Source organism: Pogona vitticeps, chromosome 2, assembly GCF_051106095.1.
Source record: "Pogona vitticeps strain Pit_001003342236 chromosome 2, PviZW2.1, whole genome shotgun sequence".
NCBI lineage: Eukaryota > Metazoa > Chordata > Lepidosauria > Squamata > Agamidae > Pogona > Pogona vitticeps.
The window spans coordinates 116359428-116372920 of NC_135784.1; the positions used below are offsets into that span (position 1 = coordinate 116359428).

The 13493-nt window shown below is 39.0% G+C and overlaps 1 protein-coding gene across 3 annotated transcripts in view; it reads right to left on the bottom strand.

Moving 5' to 3' along the window:
* Positions 1 to 2525: 2525 nt before the first annotated feature.
* The window catches only part of WWC1 (WW and C2 domain containing 1), a 122777-nt gene continuing 111809 nt past the window's right edge, over positions 2526 to 13493 (bottom strand). For all 3 annotated transcript variants that reach the window (XM_072990268.2, XM_072990267.2, XM_072990266.2), the window contains exons 20-23: positions 10774 to 10866; positions 9971 to 10201; positions 6026 to 6147; positions 2526 to 3967 (exon numbers count right to left, since the gene is read on the bottom strand). In XM_072990268.2, the coding sequence (XP_072846369.1) occupies positions 3901 to 3967; positions 6026 to 6147; positions 9971 to 10201; positions 10774 to 10866 (513 nt within the window). In that variant the 3' untranslated portion in view covers positions 2526 to 3900. The remainder of the gene's footprint in view (positions 3968 to 6025; positions 6148 to 9970; positions 10202 to 10773; positions 10867 to 13493) is intronic.

Here is a 13493-nt window from a genome sequence, read left to right on the forward strand (position 1 = left end):
ACCATGTAAGGTCATGGAGTTGGGATTCAAGGCACTGGAAAATAACTTCGTTTGACCCCACCACTTACCCCTGTGTTGGTTTGGGTGTTATGTGCTGTCAAGTTGCACCATGTTTCCATATGGTTCCCCCAAAACCCACTATATTCATAGCCTTTTAAAAAAAGATACCTCAGGAAAGTAAGGCATAATTTTAGAGGGAGAAAACAAAAAATAAAAGTGTAACTTGTATAAAGGTTTCTATAATTGGAACTCCACAACAGGATAGGTCCTCAGAAACTGCATTGACCAGTTTAGAAGAAAATATGATTAATGGGGAAACATTGCAGAATGTAGCTGGAATGAAGAGATCCATTTTGAAGCACATCTGGGAACCCATTCAGATAGGGCTTCTTTGAAAATTCACTGCAAGCTACAAATAAATCTGGCAAAACTTGGGAGAAGAATAATATCATTAGTGTATGTGTTGGTGAGAGGACAATCCAGCAGGGCCACCTAAAATCCTGTTCGAAGCTGACATCAACTTTACCCAAGTACTTTATTGTGTAATCCAGAGAACAGGCGAGATTTGCCTATGGGTACAAGCATTTCCTGATCATTCTCTCCATGGACTTCAAGGGTTGGAGTCATTGGGGCACGGGTGGGATTTGTTTGGTTTTTAATCCAAAATTGTCCACATAAAATGCTCTCCTTGTTTCAAGCAGTCCAACATCCACCACTATCCCCACTCTGGCCATGGATGCTGAGCTCCCTTTCTTTATCTGTAATACCCAGCTGGCAATATTGCTAGGTAAATTTGACATCAGCAGGAAAAGAAAAAGACCGAACATAGATGGCTTCAGTCCTCAGCCTTGAATTTGCAGGACCTCAGCACGCTGGCTGTTAACAACAGAACCTTCTGGAGGTCGCTTTTTCAGAGGGGGACCACGAGTCGGCAATTACTTGAGAGCAGATTAACAAAAACTACCCTGCTGTTCCTATCTTTCTCGAGATGATGGGCCAGTTTGCTTACTTGGCCAGATGACGCGCTCACTTGACTCAATAATGCAGTAACACGTATTTCCTCTCCCTTTCTTTAAAACTGGGATTCCAAATTGAATGCCAAAGGCCTATCAAGAACTGGGGGAGGGGGGGGACAGAATTCTTGGATGCTCTAGGAACAATGATTCCAATGGGGGAGAAAAACAACCACCTTAGAATGAAGAACTTAAATAGACACATGTGTTTTAAGACTGAAATCTCATAAAAGTAAATCCTATGGCGGGGGTGGGGGGGAGAAAAGCTGTCAAAATTCTTTAGGATTCCAGGCCCACGCTGGTAAAATCTTCCTTCTTTTATAGAAATCAATTTTTAAAACGTCCACAGAGATCTGTGTCTGTGACTGCGGGAACGGACAGAAGTTGTGACACAGCATTCCTATCTACAGACAGAAAAGACACAGAGGTTTGGTCTGTAAATTTCTATAGCAATTTTAATCTGTTAATCCTGACAAAATTTAAAATAGGTATAAATTCAGTCATTTAGTGCTTTCCTATTAAAAGTGTTTTATACATGAAAAACAAATATGTACATCTCAAGAGACATCCAGTTTTAAACCACTTGTTGGCTTTACTCCTGAAGGTGCATCTTCGTGTTTGGGCCATTGCATTCCTGTGGCCACTGTTCAACTTTCTGACATTGGCAACGGTCAAGAGAAATAAGTGAATGTGAGAGCCAAGTGGTGCTGGTGGGTTGCTCTCGGTGTGTACGTGCATGTGTGCATTCATGAACATGGGTGCATATGCACATGCACCGCACATTATAGCACAAAGAGAACTCAGATGTGTATGAGTGTTAGGTCCTTATCTATCCCTACCTTTCACCAAAGGAGATAAAAATACAAAATAAACTCTACTACATCACAGTTATTAAAATACAGCATCTAGAAAAGATGGTTCTTCGATCCAAGGGAGGACTAGTCCATGGTGGTGAATAGAAGGTGACTTTCTTAACCTTTGCTCTTCCCGGATCCCCCTTCAAACCATCTTCTATATATTGTGAGGCCAGAAGAGGCCAGGTTGTGGTGCAGAGAGCTAAATTGTGACCAAGGATTCCTGAAAACTGGGCAGATGCCTTGTGTTTCTCTCATGAAATAAGCAGCTCCCACTCAAGGAAGATGTTTCCACCCCGTTTTACAAAGAAAGAGCTTTCTAACCTTCTGGAGAAGCTTTTTAAGGAGCTGTTTAGAGCAGTGGTCCCCAACCTTGGGCCTCCAGATGTTATTGGACTTCAATTCCCAGAAATCCTGGCCAGCAGAGGTGAACATCTAGACGTTTTCAAAAGAACATCTGGAGGCCCAAGGTTGGGGACCATTGGTTTAGAGCAATAGTTCCCAACCGTGAGTAACCCAGGTGTTCTTTGACTGGAACTCCCAGAAACCCAGGCCAACACATCTGATGGGAACTGCAGTCTTAATAACACCCGGGCTACACAAGGTTGGGAACCACTGGTTTAGATGAGAGGAGAGGGTAGGAACGAGAGCTTCAGCCTTTCTTCTGCTGCTGTTACTGCTCTCAATCCAAGTCAATTTCCCCCCAGAAATCCAGTATACCTCATCAAGACAATACTATTCAAAACTACTTGAACTATTTTCTTCCTTGCACTGATGAAGCAGGGAAGAACATAAATCGAAGACTTTCATGATCTAGTGCCTTTGGTGTGTACATGCATGAATCTGTGTGCTTTCTCTGGTGTACGTAGGGGTGGGAGTGCAAAAAAACCCCAAAATGCTTGTGTTATACACTCAGGTATGACAGACATCGTCAAATTGATAAATAATATATATGCACATACAAATAGAAACAGCAGTGTGGTAAATTACTGTTGATAACATACATTTCCAGGATTTCTAGACAAGAGTTTGTTCCATGTTGTTTACTAGACGTTTTCAAAAGTAAGTGGTAAAATGAAATCCACTCCAAATTAGCTATTCCATTCACCTGGAGCTAGGGGAACATAGGAGACCCTTCACAAATGTTTACCTAATATTAAGGGCAAGATATTATTTTAAGATTCTTAATGATCATCATTCTTTAAAAACTAATAGGGCTACATGAGAATTTCTTTGTTTCTTAAACAACTTGATAATATTTTTAAAACAAAATGTTGGTTTTTAAACAGGATGGATTATATTTTTTTTTAAAGCTGCCTAGACAGATCTTTCTTTTTTGCTTCCAGCAAAACATTGAGCCTTAAGAAAGGTTAACACACATGTATGTTCCCTGTAGCTCTCTCCCTGTAGCAAAGGGTTCACTGGGCTTTTGGAACTTTTTACAGGTCAGATACAGAATGAGCTGAAGTAACAACCTCCGAATTAAAGTGCAACAGGGCTTTTGAACTCAACACCCATTTCTTGTGACCTAGAAGGAAATGGAAGTGTTTCACAGCTCACAGAGCACTCCTTTCCAGCTCTTAAAAAAATTAATGGGTTCTTCCATCCCCCAATTTCATATAAAATATTTAAATTAGCAAAAGTTAGTTATATAAGAGTAAAGTTGAATTTTTAGGATTATTGGATTGATGCTCCTTCAGATTCAAGTTTTCTTGTGGTAAAACTTCTTTTTTAAAAAAGTAGAGCTGTACAAAAATGTCTAAACAAGTTCTTATTTAAGCAGCACTTTGAACTGCATTCATATTTAAATATTATTTCTAAAAAAATTACATTGCTAAATATACAGACTACATAACCATCTCATTTTTATGCTGGCATTTGCAGTGGAGAGAAGAAAGCTAAAAATTTGGATGCAAAGATGATAAAGTCATTAATGTACAAATGAGCTGGTATCATCATAATACCATATAAATAATCTGCAGTGAAAGTAAATTATATTTTGTTGATGTTGGAGGAAATTACTTAAATAGACATTAAACATCATCCGCAGAGAGAGCTGGAATGTTTATTCTTGGTCTTGTGAAAAAAGCCATTTTCTCTCTACAAAACAAGACAAACATTAATTGTTAATAAAATTAAGAATTCTAAGTGGTCAGTACTCAAAATGAGAAAATAAAATCTATCACATACTGTACAACCAAAAATTCCTACTCATGTATAACTAGTTGCAAATAAAGTTATTCATAATTAATTTCTTTTTGCAAGAATGGAGATCCTAAGTTTCATTACTTTTATAATTATTTCTACTCTTTCGGTAAATGCCACTTCTTTTGTAGTATAACTGTAACTTTTTAGTTAGATATATACTTAAGAGGAATCATCTTATTGAATGGTTGAGGAGGAACATCACGTGTTTCAAGTATAGGCTGTACAGTACAGTGCTTAGAACTGCTTGTCTGTGCTCTGTTGCAAGTGATGAGGTCACAGCGAAGTAGATGGAGGAAATACATCTTCTGTACCACAGCTAGTAGCTTATCACGTGTAGTTTTTTTAAAAGGTAACTAAATTGCTATTGTCTTAGTCATTGTCCAGAAAAACAAAAACAAAACAGACTCCAGTAACAAAGATAGCAGTTAACTCCTTTTTCAAATCTTAGAACTGTATTTTACATATAATTATATTTTGCAACTCAATCCCAATTTAACAGAATCCCTGCTATCAATATTTTAAAAATACTTTGGGATATAACAAGAAAGGGAGTCTTGTGACACCCTAAAGACTACTGTGCTGAACATGGCACATGGCTTTTGTGGACTGTAGTCTACTTTATCCTATCCATGAAATGTTGTCTTTGCCTTTACTGGTAGGTAGGTGGATAGATAGATAGATAAATAGATAGATAGATAGACAGACAGACAGACAGATAAGGGAAGGAAACTGTAGACAGCAGCTGAAATCCTGTTGCTTGGTGTAGTAGATTACAACTAGAGTGAGCCCATTGGGCAAAATCCTGCTCATATAAGGTTGTGTGGTAGAAGCTGATGATATCATCAGCTGACACTGGTGATATCTATCTCAAACTAATTAAAAGTTTCCTAGCCCCACCTTTTTCAGTTCCAAAGTTCCCTCGGGCTCCCTTTTACCCCGGGGAAGCTTTTGAGGGCCTTGGGATGGGAGAGGAGAGCCTTTAAAAGTTTTTTAAACAATTGGATCATCACCACCAGTCTTGATGTTGACTGTTATTCAGTGGTGGTTTTTTAAAAACTTTTAAAGGTTCCCCACCCAATCCCAGGGCTCCCAAAGGCCTCCCTAGAGAAGAGAGAACCTTAGTTAGTCACAGAACAGAAAGCCTGGGGTAAGGGCAGTAGGAAGCTTTTAATTAGTTTGAATTAAGCAGTACCAGCACCATATGATTATGTCATCTTCTGTGCAGCTTTATGTGAACAAAAGTTCGGCCACAGGAACTTACCAATGGCCCAAATCCTGTTCACATAAAGCTACACAGGCCTACTCTAGTGCAATTTTTCTATGCAACAGAGTTTTAGTGAGTGCGATCAGTGTGGCCTGAAAATACAGAAAGCATAGCCAATAACTGAGTTTGGTTTTAAGGTGCCATAAGACTGCTTCTTGTTTTTAACATAGCAGACTAACAAAGCTACGGTACTCCTTTCAAGGTGACAGAAACAAAAAGATTTCATTCTAATAAATTTTACTACAGTATATTATAACCAACACGAAAGGAATTTAAACAAAGCTTGCACTGTTTTTCTATCTGGTAAGCACAAATCAGACTGCTCTAGGTAGGTCGTTCATTTTAAACAAAGGGATCTGACCAGTAAGGCAGTATTGTGTAACTGCTAGATAAGGACATGACAGAAGACCTTTCTTTCTTTTTTTAACAAAATTCCATACAAGGTCAGTCATTGTTAGAAGATGACCGTGACACAAGCATGACTAGCTTGCTTTTTTTAGCTGAATGTTTTTATGGTGTTGATAAGAAGAGTTACATAAAAGTAAGTGTGTGTGTGTGTGTGTGTGTGTGTGTGTGTGTGTGTGTGTGTGTGTGTGTGTGTGTGTGTGTGTGTGTGTGTGTGTGTGTGTGTGTGTGTGTGTGTGTCAGTCAAGTACAAAAGTAAAATCTGCAAAATATCTTCCTACCTGAATGATTGCACTTCCAGGGGCTCCTTTCGGCTCTGGCCTCGTAGCCTGTGCACATCCTTTGCAGCTGCTCTCATCATTTTATCAGCTTTCAGCTCACACTTACATTCAACCTTTTCTACCTAAGTGAATAAGGAATGGAGCCATTCATTTAAACAGGGACACAATACGCTTTTCTGTAATCTGACATTCTCTGTGTAAAACAAAACACTTCATCTCCATGTCTCACGCTGGACATTCGGGTGAGACTGATTTATTGAGAGCCATAAACCACATAATCTGGAAGAAAGATTCAGAATGTTTCAGCAGATTCATAGTCACTCTTGTTTCCTCCAACATGCTATGCTGGGGGTGGGCAGCCCTGATAAGTGCCTGGCACGCACCATCCTGTGAGTCCCATGCCAGCAAGTAATCATAAGATTAATTCTTTTATTCCATTCACATGAGCCCTCAGAGAATTAAATGAGGCTGAAAGATGCAGAATACTCCCCAACCCCCTCCAATCTGCACCACTTGAAAAAGCAAATGTACTCACATTTTGAGGCTGTTCCTTCTACAGCTCAGAAACAACACCCATGTCTAATATTTTTGGAAATATATGTCTAGTAGCAAGGATGAACAGTGTGTACATATACAGTCTGAATACTAACCTAAATACTAATTAGCGCAAGCCAGGTGAAAGTATGCAGAGATGGGAGTTGGGATAAAAAATGTCTGGACTTGATTACTTAACAGCTTGTTATCGGATTCTATTAAAAATGTATCAGATTTTTCCAGGCAGCAGCTGAGGATGCCCCTTTTCTATATAATGGCAGCCTTATTTTGTTAAAATTAAATTAAGTCATATTGAGTAATATTTATAGAAAAGAAGTCAAGAGGGATTGTTGCTTCCCAGCTACATGCATGAGCATAAACACACAGAGACACTTATTTTATATGAGAAATTTTGTACTCGATTTGTAGAATGATTCTTGTTTTGTTGTTGTTTTAATAGAGGCAGTGTGTTTTTATTGGTTTAGTTTCCTACTGAAGAAAACTTGTATTGTGTTGGTCACTCTTGGGGTGACACTATAGAAGCCAAGCTAAACTATTCTGCCTCATACATACATGTGGATGATATTTAAATTTGCATAGTATTATCTGATGTGAATAAATATTTTAAACTGAAAGTTTATAATGTGTCTCTTATATCTGTGAACTAAGATCCCTATTATGGTTTATCCGAAGCCAGCACTGTAGGTACCTTCCCATTATTTGTTAATACTGCTTCATGTATTTTTGAACATCCTGTACTTGGATAGCAACAATCTATCTCTTCACATCTCTCACATCTTGTGGCCCTGCTTCAGAATCTTATCTGCTCTGGATTACACAAATTTAATTCTGAAGCTTGCAAGAGGGAGTTTAAAAAAAAATCAACCATTTTTGAAATACTACTGCAAATGTGCTCTGTTATCTCAAAACCTAAATCTATTTCCTTAAAGCTTCAGTTCCTCCTGCAACGTTTTAAATTACCACAACTCATCCACTGTCTTACATAACCCTTGGCTAATTAGACAGAAACATGAGATATACAGACACCTACGTAAGCTCCATAGTTCAGCACAGCAATTGGGGTTAATTATCAGACTGAGCCATTTCAGAAGTTGATAACATATGTGGGAATTACTGTTCCAGCAAAACAGATCTCCCATATATGTAAATTAGATGTTGCAATCTTCTGGTTTCGATTTTTTTTAAAGAAAGGTAAAAAAAAGGTGTCTAATAATTTAAAACAAGCTGGTGAACAGCTGCAATCCTATGCACAATGATTTCTCATGTACTGAGTGCAATTCACTTATGAGTAAATACACAACTTTATTAATTTATTAATTTATTAATGTATTAATGTATTAATGTATTAATATATTAATGTATTAATGTATTAATGTATTTATTTATTTATTTATTTATTTATTTATTTATTTCCCGCCCATCTGGTATATTCTACCACTCTGGGCGGCTAGATATTTGTATTATACATTTATATGGTAGGTATCAACACTTTCTTTCTCTTGTGCACTCAAAAGCCCAACATTCCGTTAAGCTATACCATTGTGCTATGAAACAGTGGCCCAAGATAGCTACATATTAGATGTGGGGACGAATATGAAAACAAATCGGGATATTCAAGGAAGCCTGACAGAAGCAATCCCCCACCCCTGCTATATTTGGAAAGACAGCAGGTCGGGGTATTGTTTGGGTCCTACTTCCCTTGTCTTTCTGTGCCCGCCCAGGCAAAGAGAGACAGGGATAACCTGTCTGAAGTGGTCCCCCCACCCCGTTGCCTCCGTCAGCCCTCCCCACTGCTCCTAGCAAAAGCTAGGCTGCTGAAACTGAAACCATGGTTTCAGCAGTTTAGCTTCTGTTTTAGTGGAAGCTGCTGCGGAACAGGAGGAGGCAGCCTGGCCAGGTACTGTAAGTGACAGTGGGCAGGGGGTGGGGGCAGGGGGGCTTTTTTTTTTCTAGATAGCTTCACGGGCTGTCTTTAAAAAAAGACCCGATAAATTGGTTCATGGTTCATTGGGCCACTGGGAGTCAATTCATGGTTTGTGGGTGATGATCCACAGACCAAGACAGAGTACTATTTTGGTGCTTCGTCCCCATCTCTACTACATATTCATTTGTATATTTAACTGTCTCAGGCTACTGTTTCATGGCACTAATGGTATAGCTTAACGGAATGTTGGGCTTTTCGGTGCACAAGAGGTTTAAGCGATGCATTTAAGAGCTGTTTCAGTTTTCAGGATCTTTTACTCAAACCCGGAAGACAAAGTGGAAATGCTAAAACCCAAATGATTTCCAGATTCTCCATCCCACTCTGGGATCTCTGCAAGATGCAGGCTCTTCTTCCAACAAACACATATTAAATGTATCACATTGACATGTGTTTTGGTAATTCCACAGTTGATATTTTTGGTTTTGCAGATAAGAGATTTTGGAAGATATTTTCAGCCAGGAATATCTTTGTTCCTTTCAGCAATTAATCCAAAATAACACAGAGTTGTGCGCCACTTTTAAGAGGAACTGATGTATTATTATGTTTATTAGTTGTTATTTTGATATGACTGACTAATACAGATATATACCAATATGGCAATTACCGTGCATCCATGGTTTATTAAGAACAAAAAGATGATTAAGTTTGAAGCATTCTGAACTATCAGACATACTATCTTGTCCAGTAAGACTTTCCTGGTAAAGGTAAAGGTTCCCCTTGACATTTAGTCCAGTTGTGTCCGACTCTAGGGCGCAATGCTCATCCCCATTTCCAAGGACAGTTTCCGTGGTCACATGGCCAGCGCGACTAGACACGGAACGCCGTTACCTTCCCACCAAGGTGGTAACTATTTATCTACTCACATTTACATGCTTACAAATTGCTAGGTTGGCAGGAGCTGGGACAAGCGACAGGAGCTCACTCCGTCGCGTGGATTTGATCTTACAACTGCTGGTCTTCTGACCCAGCAGCACAGAGGCTTCTGCGGTTTAACCCACAGCACCACCACGTCCCTATGACTTTTCTGAGCATGGTGTAAATGTTGTTGCATCTTATGCACATTCAAAGGGACTGAAAATTCAAGTAAAGAAGAATAAGATATTTCATTAAAACAGAGAAGGAATTACTTTAGGGTGGGGCTGAAGCGAGGAGATATGGATAATGCTGCGGCTAAAATATATTGTAAATAAATAAATAAATAATGTACAAATATACTGTAACCTGATGAATGAAGTCAGACCCTGATTTTAAAGTCAAACAAAGGAGACAGCACTGCAGAACAGTCTGGAAGAACCAAGAGAATTTGACTAGAAGGGATTACAAAAGCACCAAACATTGGGTCCTTCTGCCATTTTCACCATTTGGTTATTTTAAAAAACCTGGTCTTTGTTTCTAAGAATACTTACCTGTTTCTCCACCAGCCTCATCAAACTCCGAAAACGTTCATCTTCATTTATGCACTGCGGCAATTCTTTCTGTCCCTGACTCTGAGCTTTTTCTAATTGCTCCTTCAGCTGTTTAAGGATAGAAATCTCCTGTACCAACTGGCTGTGCCAGGTTTTTGAAGCCTGCAAGTCCAGTTCCAGGTCCAAAGAAGTACGTATTAGCCGCTCAGGTCCAGTGCTTTTTACAGAAGACTGGGAAGAGAAAAAAACATACAAACACACCGGTTTGGAAACATATTGGACTGATCACATCTTTAAAATGTGAAGCGTTTTTTTTGTCATGTCACAATTACTTAAAATATTAAGCATGTAATTCCTTGTACTAAACAGATAATAATATGTGGATATGAAATCCCCAGTGCTATGTGCCATATGTTTTGTAATGCAATTTCTGTTTATCGCATTACTGGAAACCATTAAAAACATTTAATCTTCAGTGACAGCAAACTCTGTCAATATTCTTGCTGTTAATATTTAACATGGAAAACTGGGACTCGAAGAATTATTTGTGCCCACAGCCAAAGTTTTAAAATCAATTAATTATTTTAAAACAATTCCTTTTTTGTAAGTAGAATTCACCATCCTCACAATATTGTTATTTTAATGTCTCTTTTTACTATCATTCTCTGAATTTTCCTGCACTGACATTTTTTAGATGAATCAAATGTTTTTGCTCAATTTTTATTGCAGTTTTATTATATATCACCACAGGTGCCTGATAGAGAGCCTGTAATACAGCAAAGGCATGCCAGAGAAATATTTACCCTTTTCATCCTGACGCTTCTCCTCTCCACAGCATTCCGAACAAAGGGTGGTTTCTTTGACAGAGTTGAACTATCGCTATCACTGCGATTAAGCTGAAAAAGAGAGACAAACAATGACACCCAGGGAGCTTTATCAGTGATACTGGGTGGTTACTATCTTTATGAGAAGTTCTCTTCCCTGAAAGAAAAGCATGCAAGAATCAGTAAATCAAAACTCAAGACAGAAACCCGGGAGAATTGTAGTAGTGCCTTCAAGACACCATTGTCTTCTAAAACCCTTGGATGTCTTTATAGGATTGGCTCTTGAAGAGAACCATGAGGAAGGACTATGGCTCAATATCAGAGCATGTTTCATGCATAAACTCACTGGATTAACCCCTGGCTTTGCTGCTGCAGCAGTTCCACTGGCTGCCAATCCATTTCTGGACACAATTCAAAGTGCTGGTTTTAACCTATAAAGCTTTAAACATCTGGGGTCCAAACGATCTCAAAAACTCTTATCTTTTTTTTAATGAGCCTGCCCATGTATTAAGGTCGTCAGAGGTCTTTGCCTTGGCCCCATCATCTTCACAGGTGCATCTGATGGGGTACAGGCAAACTGGGAGCAACGACAGCAGATTTGCTGTTGATGCTCCCAGACTCTGCTCCCAGACTCTGGAACTCCATCTCACAGGAGGCCAAGCTGGCCTCAAATTTGACATCCTTCTGCAAGCAGTGAAGATCTTTCTCTTCAGGCAGGCTTCTCCTTAGTGCTGGCTGTCCGGGATGGTTTGCATTTTGTTGCTTCTAAATCTGTTTTAGTAATGCTGTTATTTAACATTTTAAATGTAATGTTATTAACTCTTTTTAAATATTTGAATAATATCCTCATTTTAGTTTTTAATATTATGCTTTTAATGATGGAAGCCACTTTGGGTCCTTTTTAAGAGAACTGTGGGTAAAAATATTTTAAATAAATGAGAAATCAATTAAATATAGGACTGGAGACATGCTTTCTCTAAATTGCTGCTCCCAATCAGCATAGATCAGGAGCTGGTAACATGGTCTGTGTTTGTTCTCCCAGAGACCTAAGTAGTTTATTTTGCACCAGAGGCAAGAGTGGTGGAACAGGCTGTATGGATAATCTTATTACGCTTAGAGGGGAGCAGCTCACTGTTCATCTCTCCAACGCTGCTTTTTACATGTCGAAAATAGTAAGGCTGCAAGGGTGATGTTTCTGCTTACACATGAGCAGGAATATGACTCCTACTGATTTATACTTTCCTTATGTAGAAATTAATGACAAAAAGAGGAGAAGCTAGTCTCTCTCCTGCTAATGAGGTTGTGCCTTTTTCCTAATGGCATGGCATGCTTGGGCCAGTAGGAGGCATATTTTATTATATTTTATTTTATTATATAATAACATATATTATATAATATATGTTATTATATTTTTCCTGTGCTCTTAAGCTTTTGTGCCTTCACTTGCCTCACTCTTTTTATAGTGTTGCCTTCCCTGCAACCTCATTTTGTAGTTGTTGCTGAATTTGCTCCTGCACTGAAATTCAATAACACGGCAGCAACCTTCTCAGCAACCCCTTGGTAAAACAAGGAGTGTAGAGAGTGTGCACCCTGTTTTGAAGCCAAATAGTGCTTCCATAAGCAGGAATAAACTGGAAAACAAGATGTGCAGTAGCCATTTGTCTGAAAGGGAAACTGCTGTTTTTGTTTGTTGCTGCTGTCCCACTAAATTTGGGGTGCATCTCTCCCCCCTCCCCACCAGATTTCAGAGAAGGCCCTTGAATTGGTGACTTTTCGCCAGAAGGCAATCTGGGCAAAATTCCATTGCTTTTGGGATGCTTCTTTGAATTGTCTTTTGTTTATCTAAAGTGGCATCATCCCTAATATGGCTAAAAAGAAGGAAGCAGCTCCACACTGTCTCTTCTTTTTTTTCCTCCTAAGTATTAACTACCAGGAAAAAAATATATATATATATTTTCAAATCTGCATTGTTGTTGCTGTTGTTGTTGCTTTTTTAAAAAAAGCCCCATGAGATTCTTTCTGTTCAGGATAGGTAATTGGAGCAAGATCTAGGACAGCCTTCAGCGCATCTCCTCTTCATGCACTGAGGCATCCATCTGTCTTGCCATGCCCGAATGCCCTTGTCATGTGCTATTTGTTCCATGGCCTGATGCCATAAAGCCTGTCTTTAAAAAAACAAGATGGTGCAATTTAGAGGTCTAGCCTATTGTGCTGAGTTCAACTTGCAGTGAAATCAAAAAGAAAATGGATAGCTGGTGAACCTGACAGTGTCTGGCTTTGGAAGCAATAACTGTATTAGATCCTGTTGTGTTCATTTGAACAACAGGCAGTCTTGATGTGCAGAGGGAACACCTCGTTCTTCAGCAAAGCCAGACCATGCTTCATGAAAGGAACTTCCTGACAGTGGTTTCCTTGTTTGCTTCACAGACTGAAGTTAAAGAGAGGTTATTTATAGTCTCTCCTGCTCCTCTCTCCTGGAACTAATTAATTATGAATAAACATTTAACCAAAGAGATGGCCAAGCATACATAACAGCAATGCACTGGACCTATTCATACTCAGCTGCATTGTATGTTGCAGGTGAAATCACAGTTCTTTCTATTTTCAAATCTCCATCTGAGTTCCCATGTTAGGGTCATTCCATTTTGAAAACATTTACTATTAAACTACAGTGGTGCCTCGCATAGCGAGGTTAATTG